Here is a 23,364-nt window from a genome sequence, read left to right as displayed (position 1 = left end):
CCTGAGCCGAAGGCAGTCGCTTAACCAACTGAGCCACCCAGGCGCCCTAAAAAATACACTCTTAAATCCAGTTTTCAAATAGATCATTTAAGAAAAGTGACAGTATCTTACAGGTAACTTTTAGTGGGTTAAACTGCTTTGGGCTTTATTTGGTCTCCTATGGCTAGTTTGAAAGGATTTAGGGGTTCCTTTTATTGTCCTTGTTTGATTACTTTTAATTATCTATTGATATCAGCTCTATAATATGGATAACTAAAAATAAGAGACTAAGCCCGGTCATGTTTCTCCTTACTGCATTAGGGCAGAGTTTTTTTTTTTTTTAAAGATTTTATTTATTTATTTGACAGAGAGAATGAGAGAGAGAGAGCACATGAGAGGGGGGAGGGTCAGAGGGAGAAGCAGATTCCCTGCCGAGCAGGGAGCCCGATGCGGGACTCGATCCAGGGACTCCAGGATCATGACCTGAGCCGAAGGCAGTCGCTTAACCAACTGAGCCACCCAGGCGCCCTAGGGCAGAGTTTTGAAGGAGGTTGAAATTTGTGGCCAGTTGTAGTTTAAAATTTTTTTAGCCAGCACAATTTTTATGCTCATGTTTTTTTTTGCCTTCATCTCTTGAGGCTGAGCAGAGAAATGAAAAGTATGGATTTTAAGTGGCTAGCAGGATTTGGACTGTGGATAGGGGAACCTTGGCTGCTGAATGACTATCTGTAGGTTGTAAAATATGACAAAGTAACTTAAATTTGGAAGTTAAATTCAGATTATTGAAACCAGATTCAATATAACCACGTTAGAATTTGTATACTTCATTACTTTTTTCACTCATGGAAATAGTTGTGTGTTAAAGTTATAATAGAGATGCACTGTTAACATTAATGTTAGAATAGGTATAAAACGGAATAACTGAAAGATTATGATGACATCTAGATTTTTACTCTTTAGCATTTAAGATGTTTTTATAATTAGATATTCTTTGTCTCATGTGAAGTCTTGGGTTCTTAGTCCTTTTCATTTGGGCTTGGAGGGAGCAAGGGGGAAAACTGATTACGGAAACTATGAAGTAAGACTTTCAAAAAAGTTTGGAAAGGAGAACCTAGTGACATGGGAGTTCATTGGGTAATGAGAGGAATTCAGTGGGTAACGGGAGTGTTCACAGAACCCTGGAAGAGAAGGAAGTGACAAGTCTCAACAAAATAAAGGCAGCCAAAAGAGCAGATAGAAATCAAAATGGAAGATGAATTGGGGTGCCTGGGTGGCTCAGTCGGTTAAGCGTCTGCCTTTGGTTCAGGTCATGATGTCAGAGTCCTGGGATTGAGCCCCATGTAGGGCTCCCTGCTTAGCGGGGAGCCTGCTTCTCCCTCTCCCTCTGCCCCTCTCTCACTTGTGCTGTCTGGCTCCTGCGCACACTCTCTCTCTCAAATAAAATCTTTAAAAAAAGAACCGAAGAGGGGTTATATTTGATATTTATAGTTAGAGATCCAGTGAAGTTATTTGAGAAAGGAGATTTTATAATCTGAATACTACTATTTAATAGAGGATAATGTGGAGAAAAGAGAGTTGAAGAGAAGTCAAGAAAACTAAAAACTAATAGAAATAGCCTTATACAAAGAGAGGGAAGACCATATACTCATGGTAAGGAGTTGGCCATGTAGGAGAGATGTCTCTGGTAATTCTGAAATTACAAATTGGTGAAAAGATACCACAAATTAGTGAAAAGATACACAAGAAAAGAATGTCTTTTTCTTTTCTTCTTCTTCTTCTTTTTTTTTTTTTTTAAAGATTTTTATTTATTTGAGAGAGAGAGAATGAGGGAGAGTGAGTACATGAGAGGGGGGAGGGTCAGAGGGAGAAGCAGACTCCCCGCCAAGCAGGGAGCCTGATGCGGGACTCGATCCCGGGACTCCAGGATCATGACCTGAGCCGAAGGCAGCCGCTTAACCAACTGAGCCACCCAGGCGCCCCTTTTTTTTTTTTTTTTTTTTAAAGATTTTATTTATTTATTTGACAGAGAGAGACACAGCGAGAGAGGAACACAAGCAGGGGGAGTGAAAGAGGGAGAAGCAGGCTTCCCGCCGAGCAGGAAGCCCGATGCGGGGCTCGATCCCAGAACGCTGGGATCATGACCTGAGCCAAAGGCAGGCGCTTAACGACTGAGCCACCCAGGCACCCCCCCTTTTTTTTTTTTTTTAAAAAGAGTTCTGAGTTAGAATTGTGGAAGAGCCTTGCCTCTCCTCCACCCTCTTTGATTAATCCTTGGCTGGTTAAAAGTAATTTGAAAAATTAATATAGTCACAGTGTCTTACACATTGAATGTGCTTAATATGTATTTGTGTTGAATTGGATTTACTTCCGGTCCCCAGATTATTTATTGTAAATATCAGTGGCATTTTTGACTTTTTTTTTTTGCCATGTTTTGGCAAACGAAGAACCTTTAGTTCTTGGAAAGAAAGAAAAGACTCAATCAGTTTAGTCCACATTTAAAGATTCACTCTTAATCCTTGAAATTAACTTCATTATTTATGATTACCTAGTGTAGATTTTGCTTTAGGGTTATAAGGAGTATTTTAAAAATCTTAATGCCCCGTTTGTTTTGTTGATTTTCCTAAGCCCTTCATTAATTTTGCTTTCTTTGGCTACCTTTCTGCTTTTCTTCATTTAGTTGGCTTTGTGTTGTCATTCCAGAGGGATGGTTCCATTTTCCCATACTCTTGGATAGGTTTCACAAGTTGTTTTTTGAAGGAAGGGCTATTAGTGTGGCAACAAAATGATATTTTCTTAAGGTGAAACTGTTACACCAAGAAAATGTATTATTTATTTTTGAATTCTAGATTTGCTGAAGTCCTTTTTAGCAATTTGTCACAGAATATTCCTGTGTGGGCATAAGAAATTGGTTGAGCAGTGCAGTTGTGGATAAATTTTTTTTCTTTTATTGCAGTTGTAGATAAATTAAAACAGCTGATCTGTGCACTGTACAGAACCTGCCTGTCCTCACAAGGTGATGCTCTAGTGGAGCTAATGGACAGACTGCTTATCATCCTGCTTGACAGATTGCCATCGTGTAGGAAGTACAGGGGGTGCCGATCCCAGACTTGGAGGATCAGAGAAGGTTTTCTGTGGAAAACTGACATCAAGTTATAATGGTGGCAGTTTTGCTTACCACTGAAGCCTCTGAAAGTTAGAGAAGTTAATCTGGTAAAGTAGGACTTAAATATTCACACCGTAGTAGACCTTTACTCTGTGTATCTCTCTTTCCCGGTCCATTTTTTTTTTTCTTTTTTTTCTAATTTTATTTATTTATTTGACAGACAGCGAGAGAGGGAACACAAGCAGGGGGAGTGGGAGAGGGAGAAGTAGGCTTCCCGCTGAGCAGGGAGCCCGATGCAGGGCTCGATCCCAGGACCCTGGGATCATGACCTGAGCCGAAGGCAGACGCTTAACGACTGAGCCACCCAGGTGCCCTGTCAGGGTTAAGTGGTTTTTCTTCAGGTCCATATAGGAAGCTGATTTGCCTCATTCCCGTAAAGACCTGAAACATTTTCTCTCAAGAACTCCTGAAAATGTAGACCTTTAGTGATAGCATCAGAGGACCTTTTTATTCCATAAGAAAACTACTTTTCCCGTTTTCTAGTTTCTTCACTCTTTCTCACTTTTCCATTTAGTGGCTGAAGTATCCTTTGGTACTTCAGAACTCTTAAAAAAAAAAATTGCTGGGCAGGGAGGTATCTCTCCAAGTCTATTTGATAGACAAAGTCCCTTATCTCTTTATAGTCTACCCAATTCTGTGCATAATCAGATTTCTATTTTCCCTAGCAGTTTTTAAAAATTCTAACATCTGGTAGTTGGTTATTTACTATAATGAAGTGTGTTAAATAAGTCTTTTATACTGGAAATAGATTCAAAAGTAGGCCTTTATATTTACTGCTGTTTTGATTTGCAGAGTTGATATTATAAAGTAGGTATTTACAAAATTGATACAATGGTATGATGTATTTGATAATAAGATAATCATGGAAATAGGGTGGTCTTTTAGGTAAAACTTTATTTTATTTTTAAATATTTTATTTATTTATTTATTTGACAGAGACACAGCGAGAGAGGGAACACAAGTGGGGGAGTGGCAGAGGGAGAAGCAGGCTTCCCGTTGAGCAAGGAGCCTGATGATGTGGGGCTCGATCCCAGGACCCTGGGATCATGACCTGAGCTGAAGGCAGACGCTTAAAGACTGAGCCACCCAGGCGCCCCGCCCCTCCGCCTTTTTTAAAGATCTGATTAGGTAAAACTTTATATTGTAGTTAAACTTGTACGACAGTTTACGTGTACCATGGCCTTAATTGGGAAACAGGTCACTGAGTTTTAGATGATTTTAGTACACTGGTTCTCAAACTTTAATTTGCGTGAGAATCACCTCAAGAGCTTGTTAAAACAAATTTGCATTTCTCACTTGCTCAAAGGTGACACCAGTGCTGCTGATTTGAAGACTTTAATTTGAGATCCACTGTTTTAGTCCTTTTATAGTGACTAGATAGGTATATAAGCTACAGAACAAAGGATTACCCAGATTCGCACACATATGATTAAAGAGTTTTAAAAGGTTTCAGTAGTGGGCGCCTGGGTGGCTCAGTTGGTTAAGTGACTGCCTTCGGCTCGGGTCATGATCCTGGAGTCCCCGGATCGAGTCCCGCGTCGGGCTCCCTGCTTAGCAGGGAGTCTGCTTCTCCCTCTGGCCCTCCTCCCTCTCATGCTCTCTGTCTCTCATTCTCTCTCTCTCAAATAAATAAATAAAATCTTAAAAAAAAAAAAAAGGTTTCAGTAGTTATTTAAGGCTTATTAGATTTTGTATTTATTAATAAGGTTACCAGAACCTTAGCATGTGCCAAGGACAGTCCTATATTTAAGACTTCACAATTTTTGTTCCCTCAGTCTATAATAGTTCACTAGAAATTTGCATGGCTACATCTTTGCTTATATAAAATAACTATCCCATTTTGCTCTGCTGCTTTATTTTTGTTCATAGCATTGAATCACCATATTATGTGTTCATATTATATTTACTAAGGTGGGTTTGCTCCCAGAGAGCAGGAACTTGTTTCTGCTGTCTCCCCACTGTTCCTTGCCTGACATGTAGTGTGTGATCAGTAAGTATTGATGGAATGAACAAAATAATGTCTGTGCTTACCTCTATAAGTTAGACAAGATTCTAAAATATTTTACAGAGATAAAGATTGGATGTAACTTTTGAGTAGTACAAGTGCTTCCCCAAGTGTTGTATGTGTGTTCCTTTGTTAAAGCTACATGGACTGACTTTAATTTTCATGTTCATTAGGATAAAAATTTAACAAATAGCACTGCTTTATCAGTTAGGGACCCTGCAAGAAACAAAGAAAGAGTCTACATAGAGATATGCTGGTGGTTAAAGGAGTAAATACTGGATAGCAAGATGCCCAGAAAATAGCAGCAGTGGGAAGCTGCTGCTCTTCCTAGGACTGCAAGGATAAGGAAGAAATGGTGTAGCTGGAGCGGAGGAATGGCCACCTGGCTGGAGCAGGGTTTTAGAGATGGGGCCTTTGAGCAGAGAGGAAGCTCAAGAATGACTTCTCTTTCCTTCTTTCCATAATCTCTAGTATCCCCTGGTATCTTAGGGGCCAATCCTACCTTCTGGTAAGAAGCCAGTTTGGTTGGATGGCCTGTCAAGGATGGAGTGAGGGAAGAGCAAGTGAAGACCAATGCAGCATCAAATCTGTGATTTGATAGATTTTATTGTGTAGGAAGAGCTAAATTTATTGAGAGAAATGAATGGATAGAAAGAAAACCGTTAATAATAGTACAGGTAAAAACCATGGCTAAAGTTTGGGGATCACTGGGAAAATATTTCTATAAGCAGTGTTATATTCAGCACAGTCCACTCACTGTAAGATTTGTTTTTCTGAGTAATTTTAGAGTATCTTACAATGTATTTTAATTACTGTCTGACTGGTGTTCCACATGTATATGTTTTCCAGATAATTCTTAGGACTTAAGTATAATTTTTATTTCCCTCTTACCGAGGGACCTTTTCCCTAAAATGTATTGTAATGTCCTGAAATTCATCTAATTTCCTAATGTCTTTAGGAAGTTCTCAAACTTTAGCATACATAGGAATCACTTGGGAAGGTTTGTTAAAACAGGTGAGCCCTGCTTTTCTGAGTTTAGTTGGGTTCAGAGAGGGCTTGAGGGGATGCTGACATTACCCGTAAAGGGACCGCACTTTGGGAACCATTACATGTGAGTCCACTGAGCTTAATTTTTGTGGTTGCCTTAGGGTCATTTACCCTAAAGGTATCCTGAAGTTGGGGATGTTGGTTTTTTATAATGGTTCCGGGTCAGTTTTAACACCTGTTGTTTCTTTTTACTGTCAAGATCTTCATGCTACCCTTCCTTGTGCCACCAGTAACTCCTCTCTCACTACTTTTCTTGTACTAGAGCAGCTGTGGGCTGTGATCAGATACATTGGTTAAATTTTAGTTTAGAAAAGAGAGAGATCCAAGCAAAGTTCATGAACTTTAGTGAGTGAGCTTTATTTTATCCATTTTGACTGTTCAATTTTGTTTACTGATTATTCTCCACAATACCTAATGCTGCCCCATAAGTGACCTTTGGTGAAGTATGGTGTTAATTTTAAGTTGTTCTGTACTTGCCCCCTCCTTTTTTTTTTTTTTAAAGATTTTTTTTAAAGATTTATTTATCAGAGAGAGAGAGCAAGCACAAGCGGGGAGAGGGGCAGAGGGAGAAGCAGGCTCCCCTCTGAGCAGGGAGCCCGATGTGGGGCTCGATCCCAGGATCCTGGGATCATGACCTGAGCCAAAGGCAGGCGCTTAACTGACTGAACCACCCAGGTGCCCCTAAAGATTTTTTATTTATTCATTTGAGAGACAGCGAGTGAGTGAGAGCAGGGGGGAGGGGCAAAGGGAGAGGGAGAAGCGGACTCCCTGCTGAGCAGGGGAACCCCCCCCCGAAATGTGGGGCTCAATCCCACAGTCCCTCAATCCCTGGGATCATGACCTGAGTCACCCAGGCGCCCTAGACTTACCCCCTTAAGTGAGTAGGGATCACAGGGAATCTCTGATACTTTTAGTAGCCTAACACCTTAAAAGTTCACAAAAAAACTTATTTTACCTTAAATTCTTGCTATCGTGCTCAAACTGCTTCTTATCAAGTTACTTTTTTTCAAGTCTTATTTAAATAATGTTATATCTTGTAAGCACTTTCCAATCTTTTGAAATGTATAGGGGGGTAAATAAATATTTAAGTATAAATAATAAGTAAAAATAATAAAAATAATAAATATTATATGTATCTTTTTATAAATACTAAATCATGGATGTAGTTATATAATCTTTCTTTCCAAAGGAACTAATACTGTGTAACATTAGCATTGAGAGAGGAACAGTGAATTTGTGCTTTTCAGTAGGGAGTCTTTTTTATAGGGCTCCTGGCTTTCTATGTTGCTGGAGAGCTTACATCATTGTGGTTTGGTTCAAAATTTCTGTTTGGAGACTAGGTGGAAAAATAATTACATATTTCTCAGTTGTTACCTATATCTTTCAAATCGTGGAGAAAATACTATTCAAGTGCCAGTATTAGAAGTGTGTTCCATCTTTTCCGTTGACAGGATATTTCAGGGTCTCTGTGTCTTGGGTTAGCTTTCGGAGTAAATTTATATATTCTGCCTTGATTTTAAACTGTTGTTTTTTGTACCTGCCAATTCATGTTTTCCCTCCTGTGATTCTTTCTTTGAAAGTCTACTAATGCTACTTTATGAAGGAAATCATTGCTTAAACTTGGTTATCTCCCCCCAGTTTGTTTCTGCTAGTTTTTTTTCTTCCTCATTAGTAATAAAATTATTAGTATTTCTGTTATATTTTGGAAATTGTGAAGTGCTTTCACATTATTTCATTTGATCTTCATTATAATTCTCTCTCAGGTTGGAGTGGATGTTGTTGTTTTACCTAGAGTAAATCAAAGTACAGGGATGTACTCAAGCTTTATCCTAGGTCCTACCAATCCCAAAGCCCTCCCTTACTTTATCCCTAGATAAACCATAGTGGTAGTGTTTGTACCTTAGGCAAGTTACTTAAAACTTCATTGTTTCTCTTCATCCATAAAGTGACATTATTAATATTAGCTTCATAAAATTATTGTGAGGATTCAATTAAAATGTATAAACTACTTAGAACAGTGCCTGGCACATAGCAAAGCCACAATAAATGTTAATAGTACTGATAGTTGTTGTACCACATTTTTTCCCTCCCTTTAATAGTTGTCATAATAAAATTAATTCCTTAGATCTTCAGACAACATTTGATGTAACAAAATTTTCCCATAAAAAAAATCTTAGGGGGCGCCTGGGTGGCTCAGTTGGTTAAGCGACTGCCTTCGGCTCAGGTCATGATCCTGGAGTCCCGGGATCGAGTCCCGCATCGGGCTCCTTGCTCAGCGAGGAGTCTGCTTCTCCCTCGGACCCTCCCCCCCTCATGCTCTCTCATTCTCTCTCTCTCAAATAAATAAATAAAATCTTTAAAAAAAAAAAAAAAAAAAAAAATCTTAGGTTATTTATTGAGTTTATTATGTTGGATTGTTATATGTCTTTAAAAACCTCATTTTTATTTGTCCAATTTTTTTCTTAATGTGCAATAAAATAATTGCTTGAGGAAGCTGTTGAAGGTATTGTTTATGTTGCTTTTTTTTTTTTTGCAGTTTTATACCTTTATTTGACAATCAGCGATTAGTTCTCATCCACATTAACTAGATTTTTGAAAGTGGTGACAGGTACATAGGTAACCAACGTATAGAGTTTGTTTGGTGAAACTTCGTCCTCGTTACATTTTCTGGACAACGGCACATGGGTATGGTTATGGACCATTCCTTATTCCTTTGGTCCAGACAGCTTTGTGGAGCCTGGTGTCGATGTGCACATCTGGAATTCCCATCTCCTTCATGGCACATTTCTGGATCTCTTTGAGTGCCTGAGGGGCACGCTTTTTGTGCCCACTCTGTGGATGCACTTGTGGATATTGATGGTGTATTCTCTGGTCACTACCTCGTTGATGGCAGAACGGCCCTTCTTGCCACCCTTCTTTGCAGGAGCCATTCTGCCGGGCCCTGGTTGGAAAGGAAGTGTTACTTCTTTTAATATGCTAGAGTCAAAATAGATGCCTTTTCTCTGGGATTATAATATTTTAGTGCATTATCTTATTACTCAATCTAAAAAGTATATGGCTTATTTGATGGTCTGTAGGAGTTTTTAAGGGTTAGAATATGAGGCCATTTGGGGCAGTTATTGACTCATGGATGTCTGGATATGGAAGAAAGAAAAAAGTAGGAATTTCATAATGTCTGTAAAATTTGTAAAAACCATCATGTCAGCATTAACTCAACTGAACTTCAGGAAACTTTGTTGGAAGTAGTCATGTTTTGATTGATACGGCTTTCTGTAATTAGGTACATATTTAAAAAGATAAATTTCTAAAACTGCTTTATGTATTTCTTCCTCCAACAGGGCATTCTTAGCAGGGTTACAGAATCTGTTAAGAACATTGTGCCAGGATGGCTACAAAGATACTTCAACAAGAATGAAGATGTATGCAGCTGCTCAACAGACACAAGAGAGGTACCACAGTGGCCAGAAAATAGAGAAGATGATCATCTGGTATATGCCGATGAGGAGAGCCCTAATATTCATGATGGGAGAATCACTCCTGAGCCAACAGTCAGTAATACAGAAGGTACATAGAATATGAATATTTTGTTACGTGTGATAGGTTTTCATAAATCTCTTTATATTACCTTGCTGTTGTAAATCTCATTGGGTAGTATATAAACCCTGTAGGAGGAGGGTGATGATCAGGTTCAAATGAGTTATTTATCAGCTTTTTGTTTAGTAAGGGAGGTTGATATATCAGTTAAGAATGCAAGCTCTGGGGTTAGACTTGGATTTTGAATTTTCAGACCATCAACTGTCATATGGCTTTTTGGACAAGAGAGTCTATTTTCTCCTCAGTATCCTCATAAATTGTTTTGAGAACAGTAGATGTGACACCCTTCTAATGGGTCCTGGCACTAAGGGAACACTGTATAAGTGTTAATTGTTACGGTGAAACTGTGCTGATGCCTCCCCCAACACTAGAATTTAGGTGCAGTATAACCGCAGCTGGCTCCTATCCTTTCTGCAGCAAGCTCAGCCGGGGCATTGGTCTTAGAATTAAGTGATCCTGCATTTTAACGGCTTGAACGTTTTTGGATCCTCTTACAGCATTTTGATGGGGTTTACAAATATTCAGTAGCTTCAGTATAACCTACGAATATGGCATATTTGGAAATAATTACTGTCATTTCACTGTATATAGTTTTTACAGCTTTCTTGAGATACAGTTCACATACCCATTTAAAGTGTACAGTTCAGTGTAAAAGAATGAAACCGGACCACTTTCTAACACCATACAAAAAAATAAACTCAGAATGGATTAAAGATCTAAATGGAGATCTACAACCATAAAAATCCTAGAAGAGAGCATAGGCAGTAATTTCTCTGACATCGACCATAGCAACATTTTTCTAGATATGTCTCCTGAGGCAAGGGAAACAAAAGCAAAAATAAACTGTTGGGACTACATCAAAATAAAAAGCCTTTACACAGCGAAGGAAACAATCGACAAAACAAAAAGGTAACCTACTTGAATGGGAGAAGATAATTGCAAATGATACATCCAATAAGGGGTTAATGTCCAAAATATATAAAGAACTTCATCAATTCAACACCAAAAAACTCCAAACATTCCAATTAAAAAATGGATGTAGGATCTGGGTAGACATTTTTCCAAAGAAGATCTAAAGATAGCCAACAGACATACGAAAAGATGCTCATCATCACTCATCATCAGAGAAATGAAAATCAAAACCACTATGAGATCACCTTAAACCTGTCAAAATGGCTAAAATCAAAAAGGCAAATAAGTGTTGGCAAGAATTTGGAGAAAAGGGAAACCTCGTACACTGTGATGGGAGTGTAAATTGGTACAGCCACTGTGGAAAATGTGGAGGTGGAGGTTCCTCAGAAAACTAAAAATAGAATTATCATATGATCCAATAATTCCACTACTGGGTATTTAAAGAAAAAGAAAACACTAATCTAAAAGATAAATGCACTGCTATGTTTATTACAGCATTGTATAACAGCCAAGATATGGAAGCAATCTGAGTGTCCATCGATAAGACGAATGGGTGAGGAAGATGTGGAACACACACACACACACACTGTAATGATACGTGACCATAAAAAAGGATGAGATCTTGCCATTTGCAACAACATGGATGGACCTAGAGGGTATTGTGCTAAGTGAAATAAGTCAGAGAAATGAGAAAGACAAAACCATATGATTTCAGTCATGTGGAATCTAAAAAAACAGATGAATAAACAGAAAGCAGGATCAGAATTATAAATACAGAGAACAAACAAACTGATGGTTTCCAGAGGGGAGGGTATAGGGAGGTGGGCAAATAGGTAAAGTTGGGCGGGAGATACAGGCTTCTAATTATGGAGTAAATCACGGGGATGAAAGGCACAGCATAGGGAATATAGTCAATGATATTGTAATAGTGTTTTATGGTGACAGATGGGAGCTATACTTGTGAGCATCGCATAATGTATAAACTTGTTGAATCACTATGTTGTACACCTGAAACTAATGTTGTGTGTGAACCTATACTCCAAAATTTAAAAAGATAAAAGCGTTCAATTCAGTGGCTTTAAATATATTCACAGAGTTGTTCAGCCATCACCACAGTCAGTTTTAGGACGTTTTCATCACCATCCTTATCACAACCCCCAAATCCTACACCCATTAGTAGTCATTCCCCATCCCAGGCAACCACTGATTTGTCTTTGTCTCTCTGTAGATTTGCCTAGACTGGACGTTTCATATAAATGGAGTCACAGAATATGTGGTCCTTTGTGACTGGCTTACTTCACTTAGCATAATGTTTTCAAGGTTCGCCCATGTCCTGGCATGCATCAGAACTTCATTTCTTTTTATTGCCAGGCAATATTCCATGGTATGGATAAAACTACATTCTGTTTATCCATTCATTAGTTAATGGACATTTGGGTTTTTCCACTTCTTGAACATTATGAATACTGCCGCCATGAATATTCATGTGCAAGGTTTTGTGTGGCTGTGTTTTTTCTTGTGTGTATACCTAGGAGTAGAACTGCTAGGGCACATGGTAATTTTAACATTTTGAGGAATAATTGTTTTCCAAAGTGGCTGTACCATCTTGCCTTCCCACCCACAGTGTATGAAGATTACAATTTCTTTACACCCTCACCAATATTTTCCATTTATAAATGTTTTTTTAAAGTTTATTTTTTATTTTTTGTAATCTCTGCACCTAACATGGGGCTTGAACTCATGACCCTGAGATCAAGAGCCGCATGTTCCTCTGACTGACCCAGCCAGGCACCCCTTTCATTTTTTTTATTATAGCTCTTCTAGTGGGTTGAAGTGGTATCTTGTGGTTTTGATTTGCATTTCCAGGATAACTAATAACACTGAGCATCATACCATATGCTTATTGGTTGTTTGTATATCTTTGGAGAAATGGCTTTTTGCATCTCCTTTTTCCATTTTTTTTTTTTAAATTTTATTATGTTATGTTAGTCACCATACAATACATCATTAGTTTTTGATGTAGTGATCCACGATCCATTGTTTTTGTATAACACCCAGTGCTCCATGCAGTACGTGCCCTCCTTAATACCCATCACCGGGCTAACCAATCCCCCCTCCCCCCACCTTTTTCCATTTTTAATTGGGTTATTTGTCTTTCTATTGTTGAATTGGAAGAGGTCTTTATATATTCTGGATATAAGTCCCTTTTAAGTATAGGGTTTGCAGATATTTTCCCCCTTCTGTGGATTGTCTTTTTTACCTTCTTGATGGTGTCCTTTGAAGCACTAAAGTTTTTAATTTTGATGAAGTCCGGTTTCTCTCTCCATATGTTTCTTTCTGTGTATATATTTTTTCTTTCACAACATGTTTTAGCTTATTTATAATTATAAAAGTTTCCTAACGCTGTGTTGAAGTCTTGTCTTGCCTAAATAATTAATGTGGGTGTATGGCCTGTTAATTTTGGTGGACATAGTAACCACCTTTTCCTGCCTGATTGGCTTGTCGTGAAATATAGTGACAATGAAATAGGCCTGAAAAAAATAATTACCAGTGTGGACAAATGGCTTACCTGTTTTCTTAGTAATACTCGATTTGGCTTAGTCTTTAAATGTTTGCTTATTTTTTTATTAGAATAACTTAGGAAGTTCTAATATCTATACTTGGGACAGATTTCTTTCAAATACATTATCAACAACCGCCTTGAGGCTTAATCTAGTAGGTCTATGCTGATTGCCTCCATGTCATTTTTTTTTTCATGGGCATTGAAGGGGACCCTGGTTTCTCTTTTCATTAGAGACTTCTGGTGTTCTCCAGCCTATATCCACAGTGACTGACACTCTTTTCCATCTTAATGAGTGTACTTTTGAGGATTAACTAACTTGAAGAATTAATTTAGTTCAGGTGTGAGATAAATGGAGTGTTTCTCATTTTATATCTATAAAGTTCTTTTTTGTGTGTGTTTGTATTTTCATCAAAATAATGGAATTAATTTAGTGGTGTGCCAAGGTCAGTTCCAACTTGGATTTTATTCATTATGTTATTAAGTTTATATCCTAGCTTTTCTGTTACATGTATAGTATACATACCTCTGTGAGTTAGCTTCTAAAATTACTATGGAAGATTTTAAACTGCGCAAGTAAGGATAGTGCAGTGAAACCCCCATGTACCCATTACCCAGCTTCAAAGACAACCAACTTATGACTGATCTTGTTTTCTCTCTTCCCACACTTACCCACTTTCCCACCCTAACTCCTTTAATTATGTAGAAGCAAATTGTGAGCCGCTTCTTGATACTAATTTCAGGAACTTGATAGCATTTCCCACCTCATTCTTATCTTAGATCTGAACCCTGCTCCTATCTTTTTTTTTTAAAGATTTTTTTTATAAAGATTTTATGTATTTATTTGAGAGAGAGACAGCACGAGCGGTGGGGAGGGGCAGAGAAAGGGAAAAGCAGGCTCCCCCCCCCTGAGCAGGGAACCCGATGAGGGGCTGTGGATCATGACCTGAGCCAAAGGCAGACCTTTAACCAACTGAGCCACCCACGTGCCCCAATCCTGCTCCTATCTTAAACTTTGTTAGTTCCAGGTAGTTCTTTTCTCACAGTATTTACTGCATTATTCAGTAGTTGTAATCACATAATGTGTGATTTAAAGTACCACTGATAACTCCCCAGTGTGATGAATATTATCTTACTAGATAAAGAACTGTTTACTCTCAAACATAACATTTGAATTTGACAGTGCACTTTTTTTTTTTTTTTTAAAGATTTTATTTATTTATTTGACAGAGAGAGACACAGCGAGAGAGGGAACACAAGCAGGGGGAGTGGGAGAGGGAGAAGCAGACTTCCTGCCGAGCAGGGAACCCGATGTGGGGCTCGATCCCAGGATCCTGGGATCATGACCTCAGCCGAAGGCAGACGCTTAACCGACTGAGCCACCCAGGCGCCCCGACAGTGCATTCTCAAAAAACAACTTAGACCTATCTGCTCTTAAAGTGGTGTCAAATTATAGAAAGCTTAAATTAATTGAAAGCTTAAAGCAGTCCTGAATGTTGTTTACTCAATTTTACCAGTATAACTTTTTTTTTTTTTTAAAGATTTTATTTATTTATTTGACAGAGAAAGACACAGCGAGAGAGGGAACACAAACGGGGAGTGGGAGAGGGAGAAGCAGACTCCCCGCCGAGCAGGGAGCCCGATGCGGGACTCGATCCCGGGACTCCAGGATCATGACCTGAGCCGAAGGCAGTCGCCTAACCAACTGAGCCACCCAGGCGCCCTACCAGTATAACTTTTATATTAATAGTAACTAGAGCTGGAGGGTATTGTGCATTCTTCAAATAGTACAGGGCAGTAAGAACAGTTATGGAATCTGTGGCCCATTTAAAATCTGTTGTCTGCAGCTTTCTGCCTGTGTACCTCGTTGTGTTGACTGTCTTAATGATGGTGAGCCTTTGCGTGTCTGGATTTCTTCTGCTAGGTTAGTGGAATCTGAAATAATGTACAGGTTTCATTGAGTCAGTTATGAGTTCAGGCCTCTGAAAGACTCCACAATGGCATATCTAGTACACTAGTCAACAGTAGATTGAAGTTGTAGACTGCTTTGTCTAATTGATACCATGTGATTAAAGGTATACTCTTAGAAACTGAGCATGTGTGGCTGATATAAATCTGTAGATGACATGGCCTTGTTTAGTCTTATCCCAAACTATGTCTTTTGGGCTTGGTTTTGGGCGGAAAGAAGCTCTGTAAGTATTAAAAAGTACCATTGCTGTTAGCATCATGCCTTCAAGTAGAAGTAGGTCATAGTAGATTTCTTTTTCCTTTGTAGTTTCTGTGTAGACTAGATTTAGCGGATGTCTGCCAATAGCTAGAAAATTGTCCCCTTTTATCCTATAGGATAAACTGATGCAGGGATGAGAGAATGGGATAAGTAAAAAACAGTTTTATGATCTAATATACTACAAAATTAGAATACTAAATACCCTAAGGAACATTTTAATCTTTATGTATGTGTGTTCTGACTGCAGAGAAATTGAAATAATACAAGCTTAACTGTTAATACCGGTAGATTTTCAGACTCTAGCCCGTAGCTGTCTTAACTGGAGTGAGCTTGATAAGAAATTACTACATATAAAACAATTTAAATGTTCTATTGGATTTTTAAAGTATGGTTTTTCATGAATAGTGATTTTTTTTTTTTGAAGATTTTATTTATTTGACAGAAAAAGAGCATGTGAGAGAGCATAAGCAGGGGGAGCAGCAGAGGGAGAGGGAGAAGCAGGCTCCTGGCTGAGCAGGGAGCCCGATGCGGGGCTTGATCCCAGGACTCTGGGGTCATGACCAGAGCTGAAGGCAGACGCTTAACCCACTGAGCCCCCCAGGTGCCCCTCTTTTGGTTAATTTCTAAGTGTTTTATTCTTTCCGATGCTATTGTTAATGGAACTTTTCTTTTTTTTTTTTTTTTAAGATTTTATTTACTTATTAGAGAGAAAGCAGGAGAGTAGGGTGAGGGGCAGAGGGAGAAGCAGACTCCCCACTGAGCTGAGCGGGGGGAGGGGGGGAATCCGATGCGGGGCTCGATCCAGGGGCCTCCAGGATCATGACCTGAGCTGAAGGCAGACATTTAACCCACTGAGCCACCCAGCCACCCCTGGAATTGTTTTCTTATTTTACTTTTCAGAATGCACATTGTTAGTGTATAGAAACACAACTCATTTTTGTGTATTGATTTTGTAATCTGCTACTTTGCTCAATTTGTTTATTCCAGCGGGGGGTGGGGGGTGTGTGTGTGTGTGTGTGTGTAATATTTAGGAGTTTCTACATATAAGCTATATCATTTGTGAATAGGATATTTTACTTCTTCCTTTCCAATTTGGGTATCTTTCTTCTGCTTGCCTTACAACTCTGGCCAGAGCTTCCAGTACTGGGTTAAAAAGAAGTGGGTACAGCAGGTATCCTTGTCTTGTTCCTGATTTTAGAGGAGAATCTCCGTCTTTCACCACTGGGTTTGATGTTAGCTGTGAGTTTTTCATATATGGCTTTTATCAAGTTGGTGTTTCCTCCTAGTCCTAGTTAAGTGTTTTTATCTGCATCTTATTTTTTGCATTAAGAATACCTTGAAACTAATCCAGAATCGTTTTGTATTGCTTATGCTGTGAAGTATTTTTGAAGACATACTTCTGGGAAGAAAATTACAGAGTAGCAAATACAGTCCAGCAGCACATTAAAGAATAGCAGAATCTTCTTACTGGGAAGAGTTAATCTTGGGATGTAAGGAATCGTTCATCATGAGGGACTTACTAATATAATTTAGCATATTTATAGGTGAAACAATCTTACAATTTTTTTTTCTGGTAGATACTTAACAGGCATTTGCTAGAACTTTAAGTCCATTCTTCTTTATTTCATTTAGAAATTGGAGACCACCACTTCCTTAACATGTTAGTCATTCAGAGGCCAGAATCACATGTTATGGTGAAACATTAGAAACATTCCCATTATCAGGTATAAATTGGAAGCCCATCATTACTACTTCTAGATATTAAAGATGTAATTATAGAGGTTGTATGTAAATGTGTAAGTACTGGGAAGAAGGAGGCAAAATGATCCTTCCTTGCCAGTAATACCCAGAAAACCTAAGCCAATTGATTAAAAAAAACAAAATAAAACAAAACTTGTTAGAATAAGAGAATTGTAGAAATTAATCACAAAGTAATATAGGAAAAAAACCCAATAACTCTTTTTTTTTTTTTTTAAAGATTTTATTTATTTGACAGAGAGAGAGCACAAGCAGGGGGAGCAGTAGAGGGAGGGGGAGAAGCAGGCTCCCCGCCGAGCAGGGAGCCCGATGCGGGACTCGATCCCAGGACTCCAGGATCATGACCTGAGCCGAAGGCAGCTGCTTAACCAGCTGAGCCACCCAGGCGCCCCAAAACCCAATAACTCTTATTTAAACAGTAACCAGTTAGAAAGTATGAAGGAAGAAAGGATCCCACTTATAATATCAAACCACAAAAATATATAGAAATAAACTTAACAAGGAGTGTATAGTATTCTAGAAGAAGAAATTCTTTTAAGTTCTGCTGAGGGACGTAACGGAGACCTGAACAAAAGGAAAAGTCAGTAGTAAAATAATGCTGGGCATGATAGCACTTCCCTTTTTAAAATCTTTTAACTGGGGGCACCTGGGTGGCTCAGTTGGTTAAGCGTCTGCCTTTGGCTCAGGTTATGATCTCAGGGTCCTGGGATGGAGCCCCACACATTGGGGCTCCCTGCTCCAGGGAGTCTGCTTTTCCCTCTGTGCCTCCCTCACTCATGCCCTCTCTCAAATAAATAAAATCTTTTTAAAAAATTTTATTTATTTATTTGAGTGAGAGAGAATGAGAGAGAGCATGAGAGGGAAGAGGGTCAGAGGAAGAAGCAGACTCCCTGCTGAGCAGGGAGCCCCATGTGGGACTCGATCCCAGGACTCCAGGATCATGACCTGAGCCAAAGGCAGTCGCTTAACCAACTGAGCCACCCAGGCGCGCCCTCAAATAAATAAAATCTTAAAAAAAACCAAAAACCAAAAAACTTTTAGCTTTAGTGTGATCCAGATCAATTTTAACGAGTCTATTAGGAACTTTGAACATATTTAAAATACTTATTTTTATTTTATTTTTTAAATATTTATTTACTTATTTAGAGAGCACAAGGGGATGGGCAGAGGGAGAGAATCTCAAGCAGACTCCCCGCTGAGCACAGAGCCCAATATGGGGCTGGATCTCACAACCCTGAGATCCCAACCTGAGCTGAAACCAAGAGTCAGATGCTCAGCCGGCTGTGCCACCCAGGCACCCCTAAAATACTGATTTTAAAGCCTTTGTTAAGGTTAAATTGGCTATCTTATATTCAATTCCTGTTGACTGTTTTTCCCCTCACTATTGATCGCATTTTTGTTATATCAAATGGTTTCTGCCCAAATAGTGTCATTTTGAATAATATATGTAAAGATTCTGAATGCTGTTACCTTCCCATGAGGAGTATTGATTCTTGTTTGAGCAGGCAGTTGTTATTAAGTGATCATTTTGAACTTTGTAAACTTAGTTTTATGTTTTGTTACTGTGTATCTCTAGAAGGTCCAAGGTGTTTAAGTTCCCTAAAGTGGTAGGACTTCCAGCCTCCAAACTGTTTCCCCTGTGGCTTTTAGGACATCATCCTTAGTCTCAAGGGGAAGCGTTTCCAACATCTCAGCTGAATGCCATGGATTTTAAGGAGGTGCTTATAAAAGGGATCTCTAAGTTCTGGCCACACTGTAGCTTCTGTGTGCTTAGCACTGCTTCTTGCCGCCTAGCATTGCTCACCTCCTGTGTCTGTTTTCTCAACTCTATAGCAGCTGGTATTTGGTAAAGCCTTAGATAGTCTTACTCTGTGCATGGATAGCCCATTCATTCTCTGGACACTCCCATTTGGACTTTTGAAGGCCCTGCCCTAACCAGTTTTCTACTGTCCAGTGCCCCATTCTGATTTCTGCCTGTCATGTTCTGCTTGGACTCCAGTTTTCTCTTCCAGGTCCGAAAATATACCTAGGTAGAGAGCCAGGGTAATGATAGGGCTCACTTTTTGAGTTTTCTATTTATTCTGAGTTTTTGAGTGCTGTTTTCTGTTGTCTGAAAGATGTCTCATATTTTGTCCAGTTTAATAATTATTTAAATTATAGTAGAAGGGCTAGTCTGGAGGCCCAGTTATTCCAGCCTAACTGTAAGTCTTTTGTAAACTTGACAAATGATTTTAAAATTCTTGAAAATATACCTGAAGATGAACAGAGAGATTCTGAAAAGGAATAAAGGGAATGTGGGGGGTAGGTTGGAGTAACTTTTACAGTTACTAAATGTGTTCCAAAGTTAGAGTAGGTAAAACATTATAGTACTGGTAAAGATATATCAATCGGGAAAGGAGTGAAAAGCCTTTGGAATTTAGTATTGTGGTAGTGGCGGCTTCTCTATCAGTGATTAAAAGATAGCTTATATAAGAAGGTTATTTTAGAATATGAACAGGCTAACCATTTGGAAAACAAGCTGAATCATTTGTTCACTACTACGTCATAACTGATTCCAGATGGACTCAAGATTAAACATTATACTGACATAAAAGTAACTGTACAGTACCAAAAAAATGAGTAAAAATTTAAATTTCTTATAGTCTTGTTAAAGTCTTTGTAAACGAGGTACAGGTTATTTTCTGTACTGCAAAAGACACCATCAACAAAATGAATAGGTTCAACCAATTAGTTGAAAAATTAGTTGTAATATTTCAGATCATATCACAGTATCTTACTGATCAAAAATTAGATTTTACTAATCTTAATAGTAAGAGGGACTGTATCAGTAAGCAGTTAATAAAAGGAGAAATATAAATGACCAATGAATATAGAGAAGAATGCTCAATATCCCTCTCGTTTAAGTAAATGCAAATAAAATGATGATGCCGTTTGACATAGTAGATTGACAGAAATCAGGAAAGGTTAATATCCAGTGTTAGAGAGGATGGTGGAAATGTCCATTGTCGTTTGCTGTTTGTGGGAGTCTAACTTGACAGGATCATAGTATGTCTCATAAGCAAAAATGAGCACGCACTCTGATCCAGTCCAGACAGCAGTTCCACATATCAGTGTTCATCCCATTGAATCTCATACCTTGGATACTTAGGCAGCTTTAGGGGCCCAACTTAGGCTTACAGAATCAGATATTTTTGTGGATAGCTTAAAAGTGTTTAATAATTTGTCTTCATGTTTCTGTCATATTCTTAGAGAACCATGGATTAATCCAAAAGAATACTCTGAAAAGTATGCAGATATCAGTGCATATTTGTTTGATGGAGCATTGGGAAAATAATCACATAAATATAATCAATGACTATGATAAAATACAATGTGGTCTTTAAAGGGAATGCTTTGTATATAGAGACAATTATATTGGTAAACAGAAAAACAAGTCCTAGAACTGGATGCATGGTGTGATTATATAATTAGGGAAAACATTTATGTATGCATATAAAATATCTGGGAGGATATACAGATTTAATAGTGGTTATGTCTGGAGGAACCAGACATCCTTTTTGTTTCATGACTTTCTTATATAACTTCTTTGATTTTATTTTTTATAAGCAAGTTTTATAATACCAATTCAAGGAAAATAAAGGACCATGCACTTTTAGAAGTTGTATGTGAACCCTGAAACATGGTTTGATACTAGGTTAAGTAAGTTCATTGCCGTTAGATGAAACCTTGTTTGGCTAAAGAATAGCCTAAATTGGGCTTATCATGGGAGGCTTCAGTGACTTGCATTGAAGCTATATTTATTATATAGTATGTTTTTTTAAACACCATTTTGTTGTGATATTGTATTTTTCTAAGCTGTATTTTCATAATATTAATGCCTTTTTTTTTAAGAACCCTCAACAACTAGTACTTCTTCAAATTACCCAGATGTATTAACAAGGCCTTCTCTTCATCGGAGCCATATGAATTTCTCCATGTTGGAATCTCCTGCATTACACTGTCAGCCCTCCACATCCTCGGCATTCCCAATTGGCAGTTCTGGATTTTCCCTTGTAAAGGAAATTAAAGATTCTACCTCTCAGCATGATGATGATAACATCTCAACTACCAGTGGTTTTTCTTCAAGAGCTTCTGATAAAGGTATTCTTGGCATTTGGTAGTGAAGTTAAATTTCATGGGATAGGTTTTTTCTGACTTCTAATTTCCATTTTCTTGTAATTAGTGCTCCTACTCTGCAGTGCACATTTTTGTTTCAGATATAGCTGTTACAAAGAACACTTCATTGCCACCTCTGTGGTCCCCAGAGGGTGAACGTACTCCCTCACTCTCACAGCACATTGCCACCAGCTCAAAAAAACCAGCATTCAACTTATCTGCCTTTGGAACACTTTCCCCTGTGAGTACTAATACGATTTGATTTAATCACATTGGTTTTGAGTGTTTATTGCTCATAATTTATTGTTGTGTTTCTGTGCAGTCACTTGGGAATTCTTCAGTCCTTAAAACAAGTCAGCTTGGAGATTCTCCTTTTTATCCTGGAAAAACAACGTATGGTGGGGCAGCAGCTGCTGTAAGACAGCCGAAACTACGAAACACACTATATCAGGTTGGTTTGAATAGGAGAAGGACTGGGAACTTTAAAAAAAAAAAAAAGATAATAATTGACAGGTAACTGATGGACCTCAAATGGAGTTGTGGTTCGGTTATTTTTTTGGTAAAGTGCTAGAACTGTGGATTAGAAACATTCTTTTCATTTAGGGACTGTCTGAACATTATTTTAGACCTAAGTGAATATTTATTCATTACATTTTTGAGTGTGTTATATGCATCTGTGCTTTAGGAATTAATTTAGGAGTTAATATTTCTTTTTTAAAAAAATTGAGGTGTGGGCGCCTGGGTGGCTCAGTTGGTTAAGCGACTGCCTTCGGCTCAGGTCATGATCCTGGAGTCCCGGGATCGAGTCCCGCATCGGGCTCCCTGCTCAGCAGGGAGTCTGCTTCTCCCTCTGGCTCTCCTCCCTCTCATGCTCTCTGTCTCTCATTCTCTCTGTCTCAAATAAAAAAATAAAATCTTAAAAAAAATAAAAAATAAAAAAAAAATTGAGGTGTAAATTATGTATAGTAAAATTTACCCTTATTAGAGTAATTGAATTTTAACAGAATACATAGAGTTGTGTACCCACTCTGCAAAGTATTGAATAAACATTTCCATCACCCCAAATGTTACCTTATGCCTCTCTGTAGTTGACCCCTCTTTCTGCTTTCCACCCTCTGGCAACCACCGATCTATTTTCTTTCCCTGTAGTTTTGATGTTTCCAGAATGTCATTGAAATTTAATCAATACAGTTTCTAGCCTTTTGAATATGGCTTGTTCTACTTAGCATAATGCATCTGAGATTAATACATATTTTTGCCTTTATCAGTAGTTCCTTTTATTGCTGAGGTGTAATTTGTTTATCCATTCACTAGTGAAAGGACACTTGGGTTGTTTCTGATTTGGGGCAGTTGTGATTAAAGTGGTTATGAACATTTTGTGTAAACATAAATTTTCATTTCTCTTGGGTAAATACCTAGAAGTTGGCTGCTGGGTCTTATGGTAAGTATACATTAAACTTTATAATAAATTGCCACACTGATTTCCAGAATGGCTGGTACCACTTTGCATTCTCAGCAGTGAATGTTCTGGGCAGCACTTGTCATCAGTTCTTTGTTTTTTGTTTTTTTTATTTTAGCCATTCTAATAGGCATGTAGTGGTAACTCCACATTACTGTGGTTTTTATTTATGAAACTGAGCATCATTTTGTGTGCTTATCTGCCATAAATGTATCATCTTTAGTGAAACATCTGTTCAAATCTTTTGCCCATTTTTTGTTTTAAAGATTTATTTATTGGGGCGCGTGGGTGGCTCAGTTGGTTAAGTGTCTGCCTTCTGCTCAGGTCATGATCTCAGGGTCCTGGGATTGAGCCCTGCATTGGGCTCCCTGCTCCGTGGGAAGCCTGCTTCTCCCTCTCCCACTCCCCTTGCTTGTGTTCCCTTTCTCACTGTGTCTCTCTCTGTCAAATAAATAAATAAAATCTCAAAAAAAAAAAGATTTATTTATTTTTAGAGAGAGTGTGC

The 23,364-nt window shown here is 38.4% G+C and overlaps 1 protein-coding gene and 1 pseudogene across 2 annotated transcripts in view; one reads left to right on the top strand and one right to left on the bottom strand.

The window, feature by feature from the left end:
• Positions 1-23,364, top strand: part of NUP153 (nucleoporin 153) — a 77,358-nt gene that overhangs the window by 5,745 nt on the left and 48,249 nt on the right. For both annotated transcript variants that reach the window (XM_044917363.1, XM_044917364.1), the window contains exons 2-5: positions 9,533-9,758; positions 21,137-21,385; positions 21,502-21,641; positions 21,723-21,851. In XM_044917363.1, the coding sequence (XP_044773298.1) occupies positions 9,533-9,758; positions 21,137-21,385; positions 21,502-21,641; positions 21,723-21,851 (744 nt within the window). The remainder of the gene's footprint in view (positions 1-9,532; positions 9,759-21,136; positions 21,386-21,501; positions 21,642-21,722; positions 21,852-23,364) is intronic.
• On the bottom strand, positions 8,759-9,124 carry LOC123325499 (annotated as a pseudogene).

This window comes from Neomonachus schauinslandi, chromosome 8 (assembly GCF_002201575.2).
Source record: "Neomonachus schauinslandi chromosome 8, ASM220157v2, whole genome shotgun sequence".
Lineage (NCBI taxonomy): Eukaryota > Metazoa > Chordata > Mammalia > Carnivora > Phocidae > Neomonachus > Neomonachus schauinslandi.
The sequence above is the reverse complement of the archived record's forward strand: the minus strand, read 5'-3'. Positions and strand labels throughout refer to the sequence as shown.